Genomic DNA, 21,760 nt, shown 5'->3' on the forward strand with positions numbered 1-21,760 from the left:
GTAGTGACTTCGCCATGCACATCTGACTGGGAGTAAGAGGCAGTATAACAAAGGAAGACATCGAGGCCCTGAAGGCCTTAGTTAACAAGAGAGCTGCATAAATCCAAATTGAAATATGACAACAACTTTCATTTATTAGTACTTTCAATGTAGTTAAATGTCACAGAGAATTATCAAACAAAATTTAACATATAGCCAGTCAAGAAAATATTTGGACAGGTAATCAAGAATATATTAGGACAAGTAACCAAATATTATCAGAAGAGGTGGTTTTAAAGACCATTTTAAAAGGAGGAGCAAGGGAATTACAAAGCTTAGGAAGTGAGTAGTTAAATTTGAAAAATTAAAACATTTCTGATGAATGAAATCACACAGATGAGTACTAATACAGATTGAATGGAACACTATGTCAACCATGATTGCATTTGAGGCTGTTCAGTTTAAACATGATGAGAAGGGGGAAGGAAACAAAAAATGTAATTTGCTAACCACAGTTCATAGGAACACAGGAGTACAGCATTTGGCACTTTTAACCTTTTTAAAATTCATTTTCAGGATCTGGACATCACTGATTAGACCAGCATTTACTGCCCATCCCTAATTGCCCTTGAGGAGGGTCATGTTGAGCTGCCTTCGACACAATGGCAAGCACTGCCGCCTCACAGCGCCAGGGACTCGGGTTCAATTCCAGCCTTGGGTGACTGTGTGGAGATTGCACATTCTGCCTGTGTCGGTTTCCTCCAGGTCCTCCCACAGTCCAAAGATGTGCAGGTTAAGTGGATTGGCCATGCTAAATTGCCCCTTTTGTCCCAAGATATCTAGGTTAGATGGATTAGCCATGGTAGATATGTGGAGTTACAGGGGTAGAGAGGGGGAGGGGACTTGGGTAAGATACTTTGTCAGAGAGTCAGGGCAAACTCAACGGTTTGAATGGCCTCCTTCTGCACTGTACGGATTCTACGATTCCTGAACCGCTGCAATCCCTGTGAAGTCGGTACAACCACACTGCTGCTAGGGTGGGAATTCCAGGATTTGGACCCAGCAACAGTGAAGGAATGGTGAGATATTTCCAAGTGAGGATGAGCAACTTGGAGGGAACTTCCAGGTGGTGGTGTTCCTATGTGTCTGCTGCCCTCGTCTTTCTGAACGGTAGTGGTCATGGTTTTGGAAGGTACTGGCCGAGCTCACTCCATAATTCAATAAGATCATGGTTGATTTGGTTCTGGTCTCAGCTTTACTTTCCTGTCCACACACACACTTAACAAAAATCTGTCTAATTCTATCTTGAATAAATTCAAAAAATCCAGTCTTGACTACTTTCCAGGAAAGAGAATTCCACACATTAATAACCCTTTGGGTGAATAGGTTTCTCCTCATCTCTATCTTAAAGCCATGTTCCCTAGTTGGAGTCTCCCTCACAAGAGCAGCAAACTGCACTAACACTGAAGGAAATAAAATTGGCCGACTTGTAAAATCATTCTATTACTTGGTTGGGTTTTAATTTTAAGATTTACCTCAGATAATAGCATTTACATATAGTAACTTTTGTTATCTCAGTCATACCTCAAACATAAACATTCATGGAATTGTTGTGATCCTCTTTTTGCAATAAAATTGTTTTGATTAGCAGAACCTCATCCTGAATCTCTGAATGGCGCGTGGTTTAGATGTATGAGAGTCATATGGACTCGAAACATTAACTCTTGTTTCTTTTGCCACAGATGATGCCAGATCTGTTGAATTTATCCAGCATTTTCTGCTTTTATTTCAAGTATTTCTGTTTAGTTTTGGCTTGATAGTTGTTCTTTTAAATCCTATCACAATGCTCTAAATCCAGCCCAAACACACAAATTTAAAAGCCAAGTCCAGTTAAAATCTTGAACCCTGCCTAAAATATTGCAAGGTTTCGTCAGATTGGCTCCAAGATTACAAACTACAGGGAGGAATCAAGCCACACAATTTATGCATAAATAATGCTGCGTGAATGGTTTGCTTGTTCTGTGACTCGCAGCTCCTTTATAGAGCTGTCAGTGATTTAGATCCACAAAGTGCCTTCAAATGTTTTAAAGTACTTCGGGGTCAATCAGAGAAATCAATTTTATTTTTCAGAGCCAAGTCAAGCCAGTGTAGCTCCCAAGGTAGTGAGAATTAGAAGAACCGTGCAGGGTGGCATGGTGGCACCTCACACCATCAGGGACCCGGGTTCGATTCCCGGCTTGGGTCGCTGTGGAGTTTGCACATTGTCCCCGTGTCTGCGTGGGTTTCCTCCGGGTGCTCCGGTTTCCTCCCACGGTCCAAGATGTGTGGGTTAGGTGGGTTGGAAATGCTAAATTGCCCCTTAGTGTCAGGGGGAACAGCTAGGGTAAATGCATGGGGTTATGGGGATAGGGCCTGGGTGGGATTGTGGTTGGTGCAGACTTGATGGGCTGAATGGCCTCCTTCTGCACTGTAGGCATTCTATGAACTACTAAATGTGTTATATACAAATATATACATACACACAAACATACTAATTCAAAGTATTGATTTAATAAAAATACTGCAAGTTATTTTTCTGAGGAGAAATCATACAATTTTTATTGCAAATACGCATGTTTCACTGCTATTTATTCACCATGCACTTAAATGCTTAATTATCACGTGAAATAGTTAATAGTTTTAAGTCTGAAACAAAGTCTGATATAATGCTCCTTTGCTTTTCAAAGAAAAATGCTGCGAAGGCTTGGGCTAATTTGAGTAGCTAAAGTAATTAATGTAAAGGTTTTGTTGATTGTTAACCTGGGAATACCTAGATATTAAGGCTGGTAAAGATAAAGTCGCCATAGTCCCAGATGACCATAAGCTTTTCTCCCCTTTGAGCGGGGGGAGCTGACTGGTGGTGATTTTAACCTGAAGATCAAGAAACCTCAGGTGAGGGGCAAGGTTGAGAAGATTCATGAATAACCGAAGGCTAGTGAAGATACTCTGAAGGTCAGAGGGGATTACAAATCATCCTGGCAAATCATGTAAAACAAAGAAGAAAATTGTAAAGGATGAAGGACAGAAATATCCCAAAATGACAACATCCTGCTGGTAGCCACATTGACCCAGACTGTGAAAACACTAACAGTTTACATTGGAAGATGAAGCAGACTGTTACTGACTTCATTGTGCCCATTCAATATAAATGGGAAAATAAGCTTTTTCTGCAGAGGAGCGCTATTACAAGTAGGTGTTTATCTATAGATTGCATCCATATCATTAGTTTTGAAAATAATTGCTGTGTAAAATATCCCTATTAACTGCATCACTTCAGATTTTTAAATCATCCATTTCATTCAAAATGGACCATTCAAATGGGGAAAAAAAATGGACTCTCTAGGGTACTTCAAGGTTATAAAAAAAAAGAAAAGAAAATATAGCGTGAATTACTCCAAGATAACCAGCAATGTTGGCAGAACTCTTGGAATCAGTTAGCCTTCTGCAGCTGAGAATGGCACATGGAGATCTGAAATGGGGAAAGAGAGAAGAGAGAAGGGAGTGATGGAAGGATTCAAACTCAGGAAGAAAAAGTATTTTTTTAAAACGTTACCTTCGCAGCTCATTCATGACTTTGAAGGCTTTCATCATATGAAAAGGATTCATAGGAACCGGGGCCTGTTCCTTATCATCTTCATTCAGCTCCACAGTTCGAGGTGGTGAGGACTTGGCATTGCTGTTTACGTAAATGTGAAAATACATGTTTAGAGAGAAGTGAAAAATAAAACAAGAATATACAAAGAACATAATTAAAAGGGTAGCGTTTTTATCACAGAGAAATGCCAAATGTCAATTTTATCAGAATGATACTTTTATGACAAGTTAATTATGTGGCAAAACATGAGTGACTGTAACAGCAAATTGCGTTTGTACATTTACATGTAAAAAGTCCCACAGTGTTCATAATATTTTCAGCTTTTTTTGGAAATGGTAACCATACCTTTTAATCCCTCCACCATTCTCCAAATTAACTAACAACCAGTTAGCAATGGTTGCACATACTGATGAACAGAGCCAAGAAAAGATTCAAAGCTTAAATGAATCAACGGTAAGAAACTCACGACGTTTGCGAAACCAGACAAAATAAAAAAGGCTGGTCTATTCTCACCCGGTAAGGAAACGTGATGTTGAGCAAAATGATTAACAGGGCTTAATATGTTCATAAAGTCATAAGGTAATTTATGATAGATATTCAGCCCATGCTGGCTCTCAGTGGAGCAATTGAGTCAGTCCAATTCCCTTGCTCTATCTCCATGGCTCTGCAAGTCTATTTCTCCTAAATGCCGATCCAATTTACTTCCGAAATAGAACATAGAACATAGAACATTACAGCACAGAACAGGCCCTTCGGCCCACGATGTTGTGCCGACCTTCATCTGAAACCAAGATCAAGCTATCCCACTCCCTACCATCCTGGTGTGCTCCATGTGCCTATCCAATAACCGCTTAAATGTTCCTAAAGTGTCTGACTCCACTATCACTGCAGGCAGTCCATTCCACACCCCAACCACTCTCTGCGTGAAGAACCTACCTCTGATATCCTTCCTATATCTCCCACCATGAACCCTATAGTTATGCCCCCTTGTAATAGCTCCATCCACCCGAGGAAATAGTCTTTGAACGTTCACTCGATCTATCCCCTTCATCATTTTATAAACCTCTATTAAGTCTCCCCTCAATCTCCTCCGCTCCAGAGAGAACAGCCCCAGCTCCCTCAACCTTTCCTCATAAGACCGACACTCCAAACCAGGCAGCATCCTGGTAAATCTCCTCTGCACTCTTTCCAGCGCTTCCACATCCTTCTTATAGTGAGGTGACCAGAACTGCACGCAATATTCCAAATGCGGTCTCACCAAGGTCCTGTACAGTTGCAGCATAACCCCACGGCTCTTAAACTCCAACCCCCTGTTAATAAAAGCTAACACACTATATGCCTTCTTCACAGCTCTATCCACTTGAGTGGCAACCTTTAGAGATCTGTGGATATGGACCCCAAGATCTCTCTGTTCCTCCACAGTCTTCAGAACCCTACCTTTGACCCTGTAATCCACATTTAAATTAGTCCTACCAAAATGAATCACCTCACATTTATCAGGGTTAAACTCCATTTGCCATTTTTCAGCCCAGCTTTGCATCCTATCTATGTCTCTTTGCAGCCTACAACAGCCCTCCACCTCATCCACTACTCCACCAATCTTGGTGTCATCAGCAAATTTACTGATCCACCCTTCAGCCCCCTCCTCTAAGTCATTAATAAAAATCACAAAGAGCAGAGGACCAAGCACCGATCCCTGCGGCACTCCGCTAGCAACCTGCCTCCAGTCCGAAAATTTTCCATCCACCACCACCCTCTGTCTTCGATCAGATAGCCAGTTACCTATCCAATCGGCCAACTTTCCCTCTATCCCACACCTCCTCACTTTCATCATAAGCCGACCATGGGGGACCTTATCAAACGCCTTACTAAAATCCATGTATATGACATCAACCGCCCTACCTTCATCAACACACCTAGTTACCTCCTCAAAAAATTCTATCAAATTTGTGAGGCACGATTTGCCCTTCACAAATCCGTGCTGACTATCCCGGATTAATCCGCATCTTTCTAAATGGTCGTAAATCCCATCCCTAAGGACCTTTTCCATCAATTTACCAACCACCGAAGTCAGACTAACCGGTCTATAATTACCAGGGTCATTTCTATTCCCTTTCTTAAACAGAGGAACAACATTTGCCACTCTCCAGTCCTCTGGCACCATCCCCGTGGACAGCGAGGACCCAAAGATCAAAGCCAAAGGCTCTGCAATCTCATCCCTCGCCTCCCAAAGAATCCTAGGATACATTTCATCAGGCCCAGGGGACTTATCGACCTTCAGTTTATTCAAAACTGCCAATACATCCTCCCTCCGAACATCTATTTCCTCCAGCCTATTAGCCTGTAACACCTTCTCTTCCTGAAAAACATGGCCCCTCTCCTTGGTGAACACTGAAGAAAAGTATTCATTCATCAGAAATCATTGATCATTTCTGCTTCCACCTCCCTCGTCGGCAGCAAGTTCCAGCTTGATGCGGAAAAATGTTCCTTCTCGCATTTCCCCCTGCATTTAAATCTGTGTTCCATAGTCCTGTACCATCAGCCAACAAGAACAGTTTTTCCTGTCTAACTTATCAAACCAGTCAAATTGTTGCACACCTCTATTAAATCTCCCCTCAATTGCATTTGCTCCAAGAAGTCCAAAGATGTGCGGATTGGGCGGATTGGCCATGCTAAATTGCCCCTTAGTGTCAGGGGGACTAGCTAGGGTAAATGTCTGCGGTTATGGAGATAGAGTCTGGGTGGGATTGTGATTGGTGCAGACTCACTGGGCCAAATGGCCTCCTTCTGCACTGTAGGATTCTATGAAGACTCCAGCTTATGCAATCTAACCTTGCAGTTAAAATACCCCATCTCTGAAAAACATTCTGATAATTCTCCTCTGCACCCTCTCAAAGAACCTGACATCTGACCCAGAGTGTGATGACTAGAACTGGATGGAACGCTCTAGTTATGGACTAATCAGCACGCTATACAGAATTAACATAACTTCCCTGCTTTGTACTCAATAGCTCTATCTATGTATGCCATATGGATTGCTAAATATTCTCTCAATATGTCCTATCACCTTCAAAGATCTATGGTTCCTATGCCCCTGCACATTATTTACAGCTGTGCCATTTAGTCTATCTTGCTCTCCCTACCGCTTCTGCCAAAATGCGTCATCTCACACTTCACGGTTTTAAATTTTATTTGACAACTGTCTGCTAATTCTGCTTGCCTATTTATGTCCTTTTGCAACTGATTAGCATCATCCTCAGTGTCTCCTATTAGCATCATCCTCAGTGTCTGCCACTCCCCTAGGTTTGCTATCACAGGCAAATTTTGAGATTTTATTCTGCATTCCAATATCCAAGTCGTTTATATATTGCAAAAAAAAAGTGGTCTGAACACTGACCCTTGGGGAACACCGCTGTCTACCATCCTCCATTCTTACAAAGCATTCACCATGATCCGCTGTCCTTCAGCCAATTTTTATATTTAAATTGACAATGACCCTTCTGTGAAGCTCAATTTTGTTAACCAGCCCCTTAAGCGGTACTTCTATCAAATGATTCCTTAAAACTCCATACAACCAACACCACTGAATTCCCTTCATCAACCTTCTCTGTTACTTCATCAAAAAAAATCAATTTGATTAGTGAAGCGCAATCTGCTTTTTATAAATCCATGCTGTTATTCTTAATTAACTCAAACCTCGCAAGTGCCTGCTAATTATTTTCCCTGATTGTTCCTAAAACTTTAACCACCACACACATTAAACTAACTGGCCGGTAGTTGCTAGGACTATCCTTACATCAGTCCTTACATAAAGGACTCACAGTTGCCACCTGCCATGCCCCCAGCACCTCCCCTATATCTAGGGAAGGTTGGAAAATTATGGCAAACATTATCTCCACCCCCATGGATACAAGCCCTTTGGATCAGGTAACATATCTTGATATGCACAGCCAGTCTTTCCAGTATCTCCTACCTCTCGATTTTCACCCCATCCATTACCTTTACTATCTCCACTTCTACCAATATTTTGTCAGATTCTTCTACCTTAGTATGCACCAATACAAAATACTCTATATTCTGGGGCTGCCCGGTCCCTCAAAGGAAATATCATCCTCTTTGTCCCTAACAGGACTCACTCCGTCTCTTACTACCCCGCTTACTATTTACACATAGGCAAAGATTTTTGGGTTCCCTTTTATGTTGACTGTCATTGTATTCTCGTCTTCTCTCTTGGCCAGTTTTATTTTCCTCTTCACCTCCCCTCTCACGCAATTGTATTTGACCTGGTCTGCACTTGAAGGATTTATCTGATGTGCATCATAGACCCTCTTTTTTTTCCCTCCTATTCTTTATCTCTTGCATCATCCAAAGAGCTCTGATTTTGGTTCCCCTATCTTTCACTTTTATTGAAATGCAATTGAAGCATCTCCTTACAGATCGCCCACTGTTCAGTTCCAGCTTTCCCTCTCAATCTTTAGTTCTATTTTAACTTGACTATTTTCCTTCTCATCCCATTGAAATTAGCTCTCTTCCAATTTAGACCATCTATTTCAGATTGTACCTTGCTCATCTGCAATACTAATCAAAACTTTGTGATATGATGATCAGTTTACCCAAGTGTTCCCCCAGACTCACTTGGTCCACCTCATTCCCCAGTACTAGATCCAGTAATGCTGCCTTTCAAGTTGGGCTAAGAACATACTGGCCCAGACAGTTCTCAGAAATTTCTTCCCCTCCTTAACCTTTAATCTATATATTTTTTATTCACTGATGAGTTGTGGGTGTCACTGGTTAGATCAACATTTATTGCTCATCCCTAGTTGCCCTCAAGAAGGTGGTAATGAGCTGCATTCTTGAACCACTGCAGTCCTGAAGTATAGTTTAAGTTTATTTGTGTCACAAGTAGGCTTACATTTACACTGCAATGAAGTTACTATGAAAATCCTCTGTTGGTGTAGGTACACCCACTGTGCAGTTAGGGAAAGAATTCCAGGATTTTGACCCAGCAACAGTGAATGAAAGGCGATATATTTTCCAAGTCAGGATGGTGGGTGACTTGGAGGGATCCCTCCAGCTAGTGGTGTTCCCAGGTATTTGCTGCTCTTGTGCTTCTAGATGGCAGTGGTCGTGGGTTTGGAAAGTGCTGCCTAAGGAACCTTGATAAATTCCTGCAGTGCATCTTGTAAATCGTATACAAGGCTGCCACTGTTCGTCACTGGTGGAGGGATTGAATGTTTGTGGAAGAGGTAGCAATCAAGTGGGCTGCTTTGTCCTGGATGGTGTCAAGATTCTTCAGTGTTGTGCAGAATATTCCATGACACTCCTGACTGGTACATTGTGGATGGTGGACAGGCTTTAGGGAGTCAGATGAGTTACTCGCCTCAGGATTCCTTGCCTTTGACCTGTTCTGGTAGCCATAGTATTTATATGGCTCCAGTTCAGTTTCTGGTCAATGATAACCCCCAGGATGTTGATAGTGGGGGAATGTCAAGGGGCGATGGTTAGATCCTTTCTTGTTGGAGATGGCCATTGCCTGGCGCTTGTGTGGTGCGAATGTTACTTTAATCACTCAAATGTCAATTGGGATCATGTTAAAGTCCCCTAATATCACCACTTCATAGTTCTTGCATATCTCCCTGATTCCCTGCAGGTTTGCTCACCTACTTCTGCCATTATTTGGAGGCCAATAAATACCCCCAGTAACATACCCAAACTCTTTTTGCTTCTCAATTCTTTTATCCAAATTGATTCTCTCCTTAGCCCTTCAAGAACATCCTATAATTTCAACTCTACAATGTCTTCCCTAATCAATATTGCCACCCCACCATCCTCATCATTTTTAAGTCAAGCTTCAGTCATTGCTACTACATTATATTCCCATGATATTTGTGCTTGTAGCTCACCAACCTTATTCACCATATTTTGTGCGCTTAATATATGCGTTGTAACAACATCCTTTCATTCCCCATAGTCCTTCCTCATTCACTCCCATCCAATATGGGGCTACTCCTTTCTTTAGTACTGCCCAACACACTTATTTTATGCACCTTATTCCTCTTTCACACTTTTGTGTACTGGTCACCAGCCCCTTGCCAGTTTAGTTTAAACCCACCCAACCACACTAGTGAACCTCCGTAAGAGGACAATGGTCCCAATCCTATTGAAATGCGAGCTGTCCCTTTTGAGTAAATGCCCTCAGCCTCAGAACTGATCCCAATGCCCCACATAAGTGAAGCCCTCCCTGCTGCACCACGCCTCAAGACACACAATGATCCTCCCCATCTTCCAAAGCTTACTACCTTTGACGCCTTATTTATTAAACTTCTTCCCTTCTACATCCTGAACATCTGACCGTATTTTCCCTCTTTACATCATTAGCATCAACATGTTCCAAAACGTATGGCTTACTCCCATCCCCCTACAAAATATTCTGCACCATTTCCATGATATCCCTTACTCTGGCACCAGAAAGAAAACGCACCAAGTAGGACTCACAATGACAGTTACAGAAATGCCTACCTGTCCCCCAACTATGGAATCTCCTGTTCCTACATTTCTACACTTTGCTGTTCCCTACTCTGCAGTTCCTTGTCCACTAGTTTCATGGTCTGGACTGCACACATTCAAATTATTGCCATGACTAACCGGTCCAAAGTGGAGTTCTGTTTGGGAGTGGCACACACCTTGAAGATTCCTGTACTTTCTGCCTCTTCCTACCTTTCCTGATGGCAATCCATCTACTATCCGGAATACTTGCTGTCTGTGGCAGTTAATTTCTCAGCCCTTCATTATTTGTATCAGATAATTGATCCAAAATGTTCAGAACAGATAAAGACGTACAATACTTAAGTTTCATGATCAACTTACAAATATTCTAAAGAACACTACATAACTTTTCAAAACCAGATAAATATAAAAACCAAGGTAAAAACAATCGAAACGTTAGCACTAATCAAATAACCTTTTCCAAATAATGTATAGCTTTTGACAACATAGAAGAAAAGACACTTTAAGTTGTAATTATTTTCCTTCCTATTTAGTATTCACAAAAGCAGAACAAATTCCCAGAATGTTGAAACAATTAACTAGAAAGTGTCAAGTTCGTAGAAATTGCCATAAAGTATTTCCAAGTTATTAAGATTACATTAACCTTTGTGGAACCACTTTTTTGCATAGACTAACACAATCCTTTCGGAAAGGAAACCAGAATCTGCCTTCTTGAAGTTTTTGTTGGCAGAGGGACAAATACCAGTAGAAGGACATTTGTTGTGTCTTTACAAAGAATTTCTGATTCTGCTGAAATAAAAATCATCTACTATGTTAAGATTGTTAGAAATCAATTCAATCGTTTATTGGTGAGTATTAATTCCTAACCACATATATTCCACGTCACATTTGCTCCAACATTAAATTGGTGGGCAGCTGCTGAAAGGTGGTTCAAGAGAAATTCACAATTTAGCACACGTGTAAGATGATGCCAAATTGCTTTTTGTCCTTTTCTCACCATTTTCACATCCCCAGCATCCCCCCCACCTCCCCCAACCAAACCTGTCCTCAAATAACTGACTTTGGGACTGCTTCATGAGGCAGGCCTACCTTCAATATCTTACCCAAGTGGGTATCATTCATGTATGAACCTACACAATGAATGTTGGCAGGGGGGGAATAATAATCAAGTCAGATCCTTTCCTCACGTAACTCCAAGCTACAGCTCAAACAAGGGTTGTCGGCTAAGAATCAAGAGTGAAAATTCAATAAGATATTCCATTTCCTAATCAAGGGAACTTGAAGTGAATAGTAATAAGTCTATCTCACATCGACCCCAAGGCCTTCCTGGTACAGAAAGCCAGTGCTGAAAGATGGACAGACAACAGCATCATTACATCAGTACCATATTGAAGAGAAAGGAGTCTAAAAATGAAACCGCCTGTGCCAGACAAGCCATATTTTTAAGTTCCTTCAAATAATGTGAACATCATTGCACTGGCATTTCTGGAAATTTATTGTCCATCCTTAATTGCTTGAGAAAATGGTAGTGAGCTATCTTCTTGGACGCCTGTAGTCCATGTGGTGAAGATGCTCCTATAATGGATTTTATCTCAGCAACAATACAGGGCCAGAGATATGTGCCCAAGTTAGGGTGGCATGTCACTATGAAGTGAGGTGTTCCCATGTAACATCTGCCCCTGTCCTGGGTGGAGATGGTCATGGTTTGGGAACTGCTGTAGAAGAACCCTTTGGAATAAACAGTGCACATTGCAGTCAGAGTACACCAGTGAGTCAGAGAGTGGATGAAGTGCCAATAAAAAGACTGCATTGCCCCAGGTATGTCAAACTCCTTGAACAATCCTGCAACTGCATCCATCCAATTAAGAACTCCATCACTCAGCTGATCTGTGTCACACCTCACAATATAAAAGATAAATGATTTCAAATGAGTGGAATTTTCAGGCTCTATAATTCAGGGTAACAGCTGTGACAATTATTTAAATTCTACACAGTAAGAGGCAATCAAAAACTATAATATGCACAAGACAGCTTGAGACACACTAGAAGAAACAACATATTTATATAATGCCTTTAACATTTTTTTAAATTTGTATGACTGGGGAAGCAGTTATCGTTTGCTGTCGATGTTAACAAACCATTCAATGGCTTCAGCTGACAGTGTGAATCATTGTGATGTCAACAGGAATGGATCTCTCAAGGCATATGTGGGAGTTCAGGTGCTTCTCAGGTGTCGGTGTGGACTCGATGGGCCTCTTTGCACTGTATGATTCTATGATATGGCAGATTGTCTGATTTGGATGGCCACAATCACAATTTGAGCTGTTCCTCACATTCTACTTGTACGCCAGCAGTTGAGGGTTGTCCAGATTTTCCGTGAAAGGTTGAAACCCAGGACCTCATCACTTGGGTTAGTTACCAGGTTGCAGTTGGCAATGTTTACAGTAAACCAGCAAGTATGCCATCATGAGATGGGGCTGTCAGATTGTAGGATGTAGGCTTGTTCCATTAGGGACTATGGGATGACTGATGGGTGGTCTGACTTCGGTCAGCAGTATTAAGTTTGCCCTGTCTTCAAATGGCAGGGTCTTGAAGGGGAGTCAAATCATTTTGATGCCAACCTCCAGCACCTCTTTGAAATACATACCTGAATCTCCATCTTGTGAGGAGAACTTTTTTCTCTCAGACGGTTGTTAGTCCATGAAATTCTCTTCCCTCGAGAGCAGTGGAGGCAGGGTCATTGAATATTCTAAGGCTGAATTAGATAGATTCTTGATCGACAAGGGAGTCAAAGGTTATGGGAGTAGACAGGAAAGTAGAGTTGAGACCACAATCAGAGCAGCTATGAGCTTAAGTGCCAGAGCAGGCTTGAGGGTCCGAATGGACTATTCCTGCTCTTAATTTTAATGTTCTTCCACATCCATCTGCATTACCACTGCCTCCCCGCTTCTCTCCTGTAGCACTTCCCTGGATAATTACTCAGACACCGCTCAGTCTGAATTCACCAACGCATTTAGCTCAGAAAATACCGAGGAATCATTAGCCATCATTGTACCCATCTCCGAAGCAGAAGATGCAAACATTGCTTAGTCCTATGGCTTACAAAACTTGCAAGAGCAGAGTCAGTTTCAGCAGCTAGTTGTTGCTAAATCACACTTAACAAATCTACTGGAATATTTTGAGGATGTAACTGATAGAACAGAAAAGGGAGAACACGTGAATGTGGTGCATTTGGATTTTCAGAAGACTTTTGATAAAGTCCCCTTAAGAGGTTAATGGTCAAAATTAAAACATATGGGATAGGTGGTGATAATATTGGCATGGATCAAGAATTGGTTGACAGACAGGAAACAGAGAAGGGGAATAAACGCGTCTTTTTCTGAGTGGCAGGCAGCGACTAGTGGGGTCAGTGCTTGGGCCCCAGCTGTTCACTAAAATGACCTGGATGAGGGAACCAAATGTAACATTTACAAATTTGTTGACGATAAAAAACTGAACAGAATTGTGAGGAGGATGCAAGGTGATTTAGGCAAGTTGAGTAAAGTGGACAAACATATGGCAGATGTAGTACAACGTGGTTAAATATGAAGTTATACACTTCAGTATGAAAAACAGAAGAGTGCTATTTAAATGGAGATATATTGGGAAGTGTTAATATACAAAGGAATCTGTGTATCCTTGTACACCAGTCAATGAAAGTGGAGAGGCAGGTGCAGCAACTAATTAGAGAGACAAATGGTATGTTGGTCTTCATTGAAAGATTATTTGATTTCAGAAGTAGGGATGTCTTACTGCAGTTACATAGGGTCTTGCTGAGTTCACACCCCGATTGCATGCAGTTTTGGTCTCCCTACCTAAGAAAGGATATATTTGTCAAAGAGGGAGTGCAGCAGAGGTTCACTAGGCTGATAGCAAGGTTGACAGGACTGCATTATGGTTTGATTGGTCTGTATTCACTTGAGTTTAGAAGGATGAGAGGAGATCAGATTGAAATGTCTAAAATTCTAACAGACTCGATGCAAAGAGGAGGTTTTCCCTGGTTGGGGAGTCGAGAATCGGGGGGGGGAAAACAGACTCTGGATACAGGGTAGGCCATTTAGGACTGAGTCGAGGAAATATTTCTTCATTCAAGGGTAGTGAACCTGTGGAATTCTCAACGACAGAAGGTTGTGAAGGCCAACTCAATTAATGTATTCAAGAGACAGATAATATTTTAGATTTTAATGGCATCAAGGTGTAAGGGGAGAAAGCGGGAATATGGCATTGAGATAAACGATCAGCAATGATCATATTGAATGGTGGAAGAGGCTTGAAGAGCCAAATTGTCTACTTCTACTTTCTATGTTGGACAATAGCTGCTGTCTACAATACTACAATACAAATCAGACAATTCCACAGCATGCGGTTCAAACCAGCCAAGGTGTTATTGTGCAACTGTCCAGCAATAGGCATTGCAGTATGTTCAGTTATCACCATTGCAGAATACAACTCAGGTGATATTCAGGGCACTGTGTTTGACACCATCTGGCAAACCATATAAGTGTACAGCATTGAGAACCTTTCGAAAGTATAGATCCAGAATGCTCAGCAACAGACTATGACTCCAGTGGTTTTAAATAACTCGAGTGAAACGGCTATTGCAAAGTTACCACCATTGCTGTTACTGACAGTAGCATTAATGTAAGTACTGTCCAAATTGCATCACCTGCTCTACAATATTTGGATAAATTAAACATTTTTTTTACTGCTTTATAATGTTTTATCACTGTTTTAGGTTAAGGGTAAATATTTATACCAATGGTGTTTTCCCATTCGCATACTTGGTGTTAGAATGTCTAACCTATTTTCTTATACAGAAATTCCAATATCCAGAAATGTCTTGGTCCCAAGCATTTCAGACTGGAGAGGTTAGTGTATAAGTTTGCGTTTGTGTGACCCATCCTCTCTTTTGTCTAATTTGCTGCAGTATTGCAGTCGGCAGCATTTTCTGTTTTTACATCAAGGCCTTCTATATCTCCTCAAAAAATTTCAATATAATTTGCCGATCGATTCATTTCAGGAACAATTACAGTCTGATCCTTTGGATTTTCTCACAATTTATCTATTCTCCTAAACAGGTTCTCTCTTTACTGAGGTACAGATTGACTGGCACCGACTGAATATGCATCCTATCTCACATTTTCCATGCCCATTAATATCCAGCATTAGATAACATTAATAACTGGTATTTTATTGGGTGGCTATTATTCAGCTGTTAAGCGTCATTCGTGTAGGCTGTTTGTCCATTATGTGTACCATTAATAGATTAAAACCATTCTCATCATGGTCCACACATGTAATTTTCATCATGAACTGTCAGAAGTGAAAATTCTGGCTGATTTTCCCTCAGTCCAGGGACTCTGGGACCAGTTTATTACTCTGACTAAGATTTACTAACTCAATCTCTAGAGTTTTGATACTATTGATAACATTTCTTTTAAATGAATTGGATGTTCAAGAGCCTGGTATGGAAATAGTGCTAGCCTTTTCCATAGTAACTGCTCCACCTTAGTGGTGTACATTTCCAAATGCATATAATATACATTACCTAGCTGGCTTAGAGAGAGCGAAGGGATAAATCAAAAAAGTGAGCATATAATCCTTAGTTCTTCTAAAGTCAAGCTATTCTTGAATATGTCACAGGTATGAACAAGAAATAAGGTGATTGTTCTCCCTTTAGTTTTAATATGTACTTGAGTGCTGATTTTGTTTTAATGAGTAAATCTGGCTAAAAAAACTGATTCAGGCAGCTTTCTGGTGCACTTTTTGCAATAATTAAGGATTCAGATTCAAACAGAATCATGATCCCGGTATTAACTTTCTTAGTACATTATTTATATGTTGATTAGGATTCATTGTGGCAGTCATGAGAAATTTGAAATTTTAGATTAAGACTATTCAGTAAATTACAAATCTGAGCAAATGAAATTCCTCTTCCAAAGCTTTAAACATTTACAATCATAATTAATCTCAATTGTTTAATCTTTCAGATGTTCTCGCGCTCTCTCTCTTTTAAATCTATCATCACTTCCTTCCCAAAAAAAAAGCCTCAACTTCACCATCCTTGCAAACTATCATCCCATCCCCATCCTCACTTTCCTCTCCAAAGACCTGGAACCTGTTGTCTCATCCCAAATCTGTTCCCACCTTTCCCAGAACTCCAATTAAATCTTCAATGCTCTGTATTGGGCGGCACAGTGGTTAGCGCTGCTGCCTCACAGCGCCAGGGGCCCGGGTTCAATTCCCGGCTAGGGTCACTGTCAGTGCAGAGTCAGCACGTTCTCCCCATGTCTGTGCGAGTTTCCTCCAGGTGCTCCAGTTTTCTCCCACAGTGCGAAAGATGTGCTGGTTAGGTGCATTGGACATGTTAAATTCTCCCTCAGTGCACCCGAACAGGCGCTGGAGTGTGGCGACTAGTGGATTTTCACAGTAACCTCATTGCAGTGTTAATGTAAGCCTACTTGTGACACGGATAAATAAAACAAATAGTATAGTTCAGCAAGACTTCATTAGCTTTATATTCCACACCTTACAATAAATCCACCTTTTGCAATAAAGGCTAACATGCCATTTGCCTTCCTAATTACTTACTGTACTTGAATGCTTACGTTTTACAATTCATATACGGTACCGAGATCACTCTGTTCGGCAGCATTTTTTCATTTAAAACATTATGCTTTTCTCTTCTTCCTACCAAAATGGACAAGCTCATACTTTCTAACATTATATGCCATCTGCCAATTTTTTTGCCCACTCGCTTGATCAATGTATATGCCTTTGCAGACTCCTTGCATTATCACAACTTGTTTCCCATCAGCAAATTTGACTACAATACTCAGTCCCTTCATCCAAGTCATTAACACAGATTGTAAATAGTTGAGGCCACATGATCCCTGTGGCATTCCACTAGATACAGTTTGCACACCTGAAAATAACCCACATGTTTTCTGTTAGTTATCCAATCCTGTATCCATGACAGTCATGCTTGTGGGAGAGTCCATGTGGAAGACAGAAGGGTTAGTAAACCAACTGTGGAATGATGAGAATGAACCCGTGGTGGTTGAATTTATAGAGGATGAAAGGTCTTTCAGTGCAGAGACTGGGAATGGATAGGTGAGAATTTACTGATGACTGTGTCTGGTCCCTGAGAGCAGAGGGGAAGCGGCAGATGAGGAGGCTCTTGAAGGAGAGGTGCAAAGTGTGGTGCAGATGAAATGTTCACACGTGGAGAATGAGCTAGGAGTTCAAGTAGAGCCAAGGTGCAATTTGCAGTTGAATGCTCGGCTGCCACTACCACGCGGCTGGACCAAGATACGCAATGGAACACTGCATGTGGCATCGGTGAGGGGGAAGGAGTTACCATCTAAAAGCCAGTTTATGTTAGGTTTAGAATGCTAAGGCATTCCTCCAAGGTAAGATTGTGAACAAGAAAGACCATATTTAATACAGCAGAGACATTTTGAAATGCAGTGCAAAGGGAGAGGCTGGCTGGAGGCTCATTGGATGCGATGCTCAAGAGACCTGGGGCCTGAGGGAGGGGTAGGGCGGGGGTGAGAAGGTGCACAAAATTTGTAATTCTCCGACTGGGCCCAACATCTGACAACTGGAACTTTAGAAAAATAACTTGTATTTAAATTGCATCTTATCACATTTGCAGTCACTGTTACGTGGGTGAACACAGCTGTCATTTTGGGCCCACAAACAGCAATGAGATAAACAACCAGTTAACATGTTTGGTGGTGTTCATTAAGTGAGTAAGATTGAACAAGATATGATATTTGCTACCAAATAAACCTGTTGGACTTTAACCTGGTGTTGTGAGACTTCTTACTGTGCTTACCCCAGTCCAACGCCGGCATCTCCACATCATGAAGGTCTCATCTTAACACCCCACTTAGAGGATGGTAACTCATTAAACCTGTATTATTGTTCAAAATTGATTTCAAGTATTTGACAGATTAAGGATTGGTCCTGAAATCAATGCTTCATTTTTCAAACTGGTCAGGACAAGTTTAATTTATCAAATTATCAATGATACCTAACAGACGCAACATGTGATTTGACATTTTTTTTATATAGAAAACTGAATTTGGCTCCAGTTCTTTAATTAGCTTTGCTTTATGATAGCCACAGGGGTGATTCTCAAGTATCAAAAACATCAAGAGATAATCCTAAGGGGTATTTTGTAAAGAAATTATTACATTGATTTCTTTTGAAAGGATGTCATGTAAATTTCTGGATGTCTTTAGAGGAAGTGTGAAGTCCACTTTGAATTTCAAAGAAACTCTCTCATGGATTATTTTTAACATAAAAGACTTGGAGTGAGAGGCGTCCTTTTTATAACTAGGAATATTAACTGTCAGAGGCAGAGAAGGCAGTCTTTCGGAATCAATTAATTATGCATGTCAGGTGGGTGGCAAATAAGTAATTACTCTGCAATATTTGTCTCCGTTCAGTTTACTTCTTTAGTTTAGAAAAAAACAGGCCAATAGAAAAACTAAACGGATGCTTCATTCCTGTGGAAGCAAACAGTGGAACTGTCAATAAGAAATAATTTTCCCCAACAATCACATCATGCAGAAATAAACGAAAACACATTTTACCAGAGTCAAAATCTAACTCAGTAAGTTTAAAGTAAGGGAATACTCCAATATTTACTGCATGCATATATTTACATCATAGTATTGTTAGACCAAATTTTCCACTTACACGTCACAACCTCACTGTTAGTACAAAATTAAACAGAGTTATGCCAATACTATTACAGCACAAGCAACCTTGACATTAATCATTTTTCAGGGGCAGAGTTTAAAATTATATTTGCACATAAACCATTTTTTAATGGTCTTTAATATTGCTACAAGTCACCTGTGACAGGATTGCAAGTTTGTGAAGCTCCCTTAGGTTTTGAGAAGGTGCTGGAGGGATCTCTGCTCAATTGATCCAGACTCACACTCTGATTTAATACTGATTTTTGCCTTTAATCAGTGGTGGCGCTGGTTAGGGAGGGTGGGCATGGGTTATGTTGCACCACCTTGTGTGTTCAGGCTAGACCCAGACTCAACGGAAAGAAGAAAAATAAAATCAGATGATTTGCAGCACCTCAACCACTGACCTTGTCAGTTTCAACTATGTTTGAATTGTGCAGAGCTAAGATTAAACCTGGGATCAGACGGAACATGTGACCTTTTGGTCTGGTGGTGTTTTTATTCTATATCTGGTGTCAAAATATGCTACCAATACATAGCTGTTGCTTAATCCTAATTTAATTCCACTTGAAAGAATGTCAAATTATCCAGTATAGGTAGTCGAAAATTAAGTACAGGAGGCTTTGTTTGCACAATCTCAAATTAACTTAACAGATAGTTGAAATAAACAAAACAGCATATTTCATCACTTACTGGTCTTGAAGTCGCATTACCATAAAGATTAATTAAAATGTCTTCCAGAATGCTAAACAACATTAAACGAATGAAAGACATCCAATGTGATGAGTGCTTGTAAATACACTGTATAAAAAAAGTAGACTGCATTGGGATACCTTTGAACTTGTATAATGTTTGAAATGATACTTGAAACTTGTCAGGATGCCATTGGGTCATGTCATAACACCAATTACAACAGAAAAAGTTAAAACCGAGCATAAAAAGAATTCAAGAATCCCAATTTTTTGTTGCATCACCCCTCCCCCCCCCCCCCCAACATTTGTGCCGACGTTTTAGTGTATAAAATGCATGTTGCACTGACAATATGCAATGAAAATAATATTGGAAATATACATATTGATAAAAATGCATCGGCAGCCAGATTTGGATCTAATAATCTCTACAGGAATAAAGGACCCAACAGAGTCCACGGAACTCCATATTTGGAACAGGTACACATTTTGCAGGAGTCAGTTGTACAGTATTTTGCTCATTATTAATCTAGTTTTTCATTTATTTCATTGCCTTATTCAAGTATTAACTTCTTTATAAAGTCAGATAAATATAATTCCACTTCATAAAATCAGAAAAGTACAACACAGGAGGAGAGAGGTCCTTTGATCCATTGAGTTGGTGCCTGCTCTTTTGAAGAGCAGTCCCATTTACCTTGCTTCCTTGCTTTTTCTCCATAGCCCTGCATTTGGTCCTCCTTCAAGTATTTACCCAATCCTCTTTTGAAAGCTACTACTGAATCTAGTTCCAGCAGGCAGTCATTCCAAAGTTACATCCACTTTATCCTCTAAATACTAAACCAATAGCCTTGCTTTATCACTGAGGTGACATTACAACATTAACATTACTTAAGACTTTGGAGAAGGTATAGAAGAGAAGATGATCTAGAATGTTCCCAGGGATAAGGTAAATTACTTAGAGTTAAATGAAGGGCTGAGATAGGGTAAATTGAAAGAATCATCATGCAAACAAGCCTCCCATCCATTGACTCTGTCTACACTTCCCACTGCCTCGGGAAAAGCAGCCAGTATAATTAAGGGCCCCACGCAACCCAAATATAGCCTCTTCCATCTTCTTCCGTCAGGAAAAAGATACAACGGTCTGAGGATTTTTCCTACAGCTTCTTCCCTGCTGTCATCAGACTTTTGAATGGGCCTAGCTGACATTAAGCTGATCTTTCTCTACACCCTAGCTATGGCTGTAACACTACATCCTGCACCCTCGCCTTTCCTTCTCTATGAACGGTATGCTTTGTCTGTATAGCATGAAAGAAACAATACTTTTCACTGTATACTAATACATGTGACAATAATAAATCAAATCAAATCCAGTGACCACAAGGGTTGACAACAAGAGGACAGTTTTAAGGAGACTGACAAAAAAAGCTTAATGTGAGGAAATTTTTGTTTTCAGAAGTTGCTTGGATTTGGAATGGATTCTTCAAAAAAGAACTGGATAAAAAATTGAACAAGAGAAAATTGCAAGGACAGGAAGAGCAAGGGAATGTGACTGACTGGATGGATGCTGCAGGTCCCGGGGTTCAAATGTTTTAGTCGAAGTAGGGAAGGAGGTAGAAGAGGGGGAGGGGTAGCATTATTGGTCAGAGATTGTATCACAGTGTCAGAGAGGAGGTTTGATGAGGACTTATCTGTTGAGGTAGTATGGGCGGAGATTAGAAATAGGAGAGGAGAGGTCACCCTGTTGGGAGTCTTTTATAGACCTCCTAAAAGTTCTAGAGAGGTTGAGGAAAGGATTGCGGAGTCAATCCTGCTTAGGAGTGAAAGTAATAGGGCAATTGTTATGGGGGATTTTAACTTGACTAATATTGACTGGAATTGTTATAGCTCTAGCTCGTTAGAGGGGTCAGTTTTTGTTCAAAGCGTGCAGGAAGGTTTTTTGACTCAGTATGTAGACAGGCCAACTAGAGGTGAGGCTATATTGGATCTGGTGCTGGGAAATGAGCCAGACCAGGTGCTAGACTTGGAAGTTGGTGTGCATTTTGGTGATAGTGACCACAATTCGGTTACGTTCACCTTAGTGATGGAAAGGGATAGGCATGAACCTCGGGCCAGTGGTTTTAGCTGGGGGAAGGGTAATTATGAGGCTATTAGGAGAGAATTAGGAAACATAGGTTGGACTAGGAGATTACAGGGACTGGGAACGT

At 40.8% G+C, this 21,760-nt stretch overlaps 1 protein-coding gene across 6 annotated transcripts in view; it reads right to left on the bottom strand.

Moving 5' to 3' along the window:
* Positions 1–21,760, bottom strand: part of LOC144505104 (kelch-like protein 3) — a 121,591-nt gene that overhangs the window by 87,069 nt on the left and 12,762 nt on the right. For all 6 annotated transcript variants that reach the window (XM_078230935.1, XM_078230934.1, XM_078230932.1 and 3 more), the window contains exon 2: positions 3,572–3,694. In XM_078230935.1, the coding sequence (XP_078087061.1) occupies positions 3,572–3,694 (123 nt within the window). The remainder of the gene's footprint in view (positions 1–3,571; positions 3,695–21,760) is intronic.

Source organism: Mustelus asterias, chromosome 16 (genome assembly GCF_964213995.1).
Source record: "Mustelus asterias chromosome 16, sMusAst1.hap1.1, whole genome shotgun sequence".
Taxonomy (NCBI): domain Eukaryota; kingdom Metazoa; phylum Chordata; class Chondrichthyes; order Carcharhiniformes; family Triakidae; genus Mustelus; species Mustelus asterias.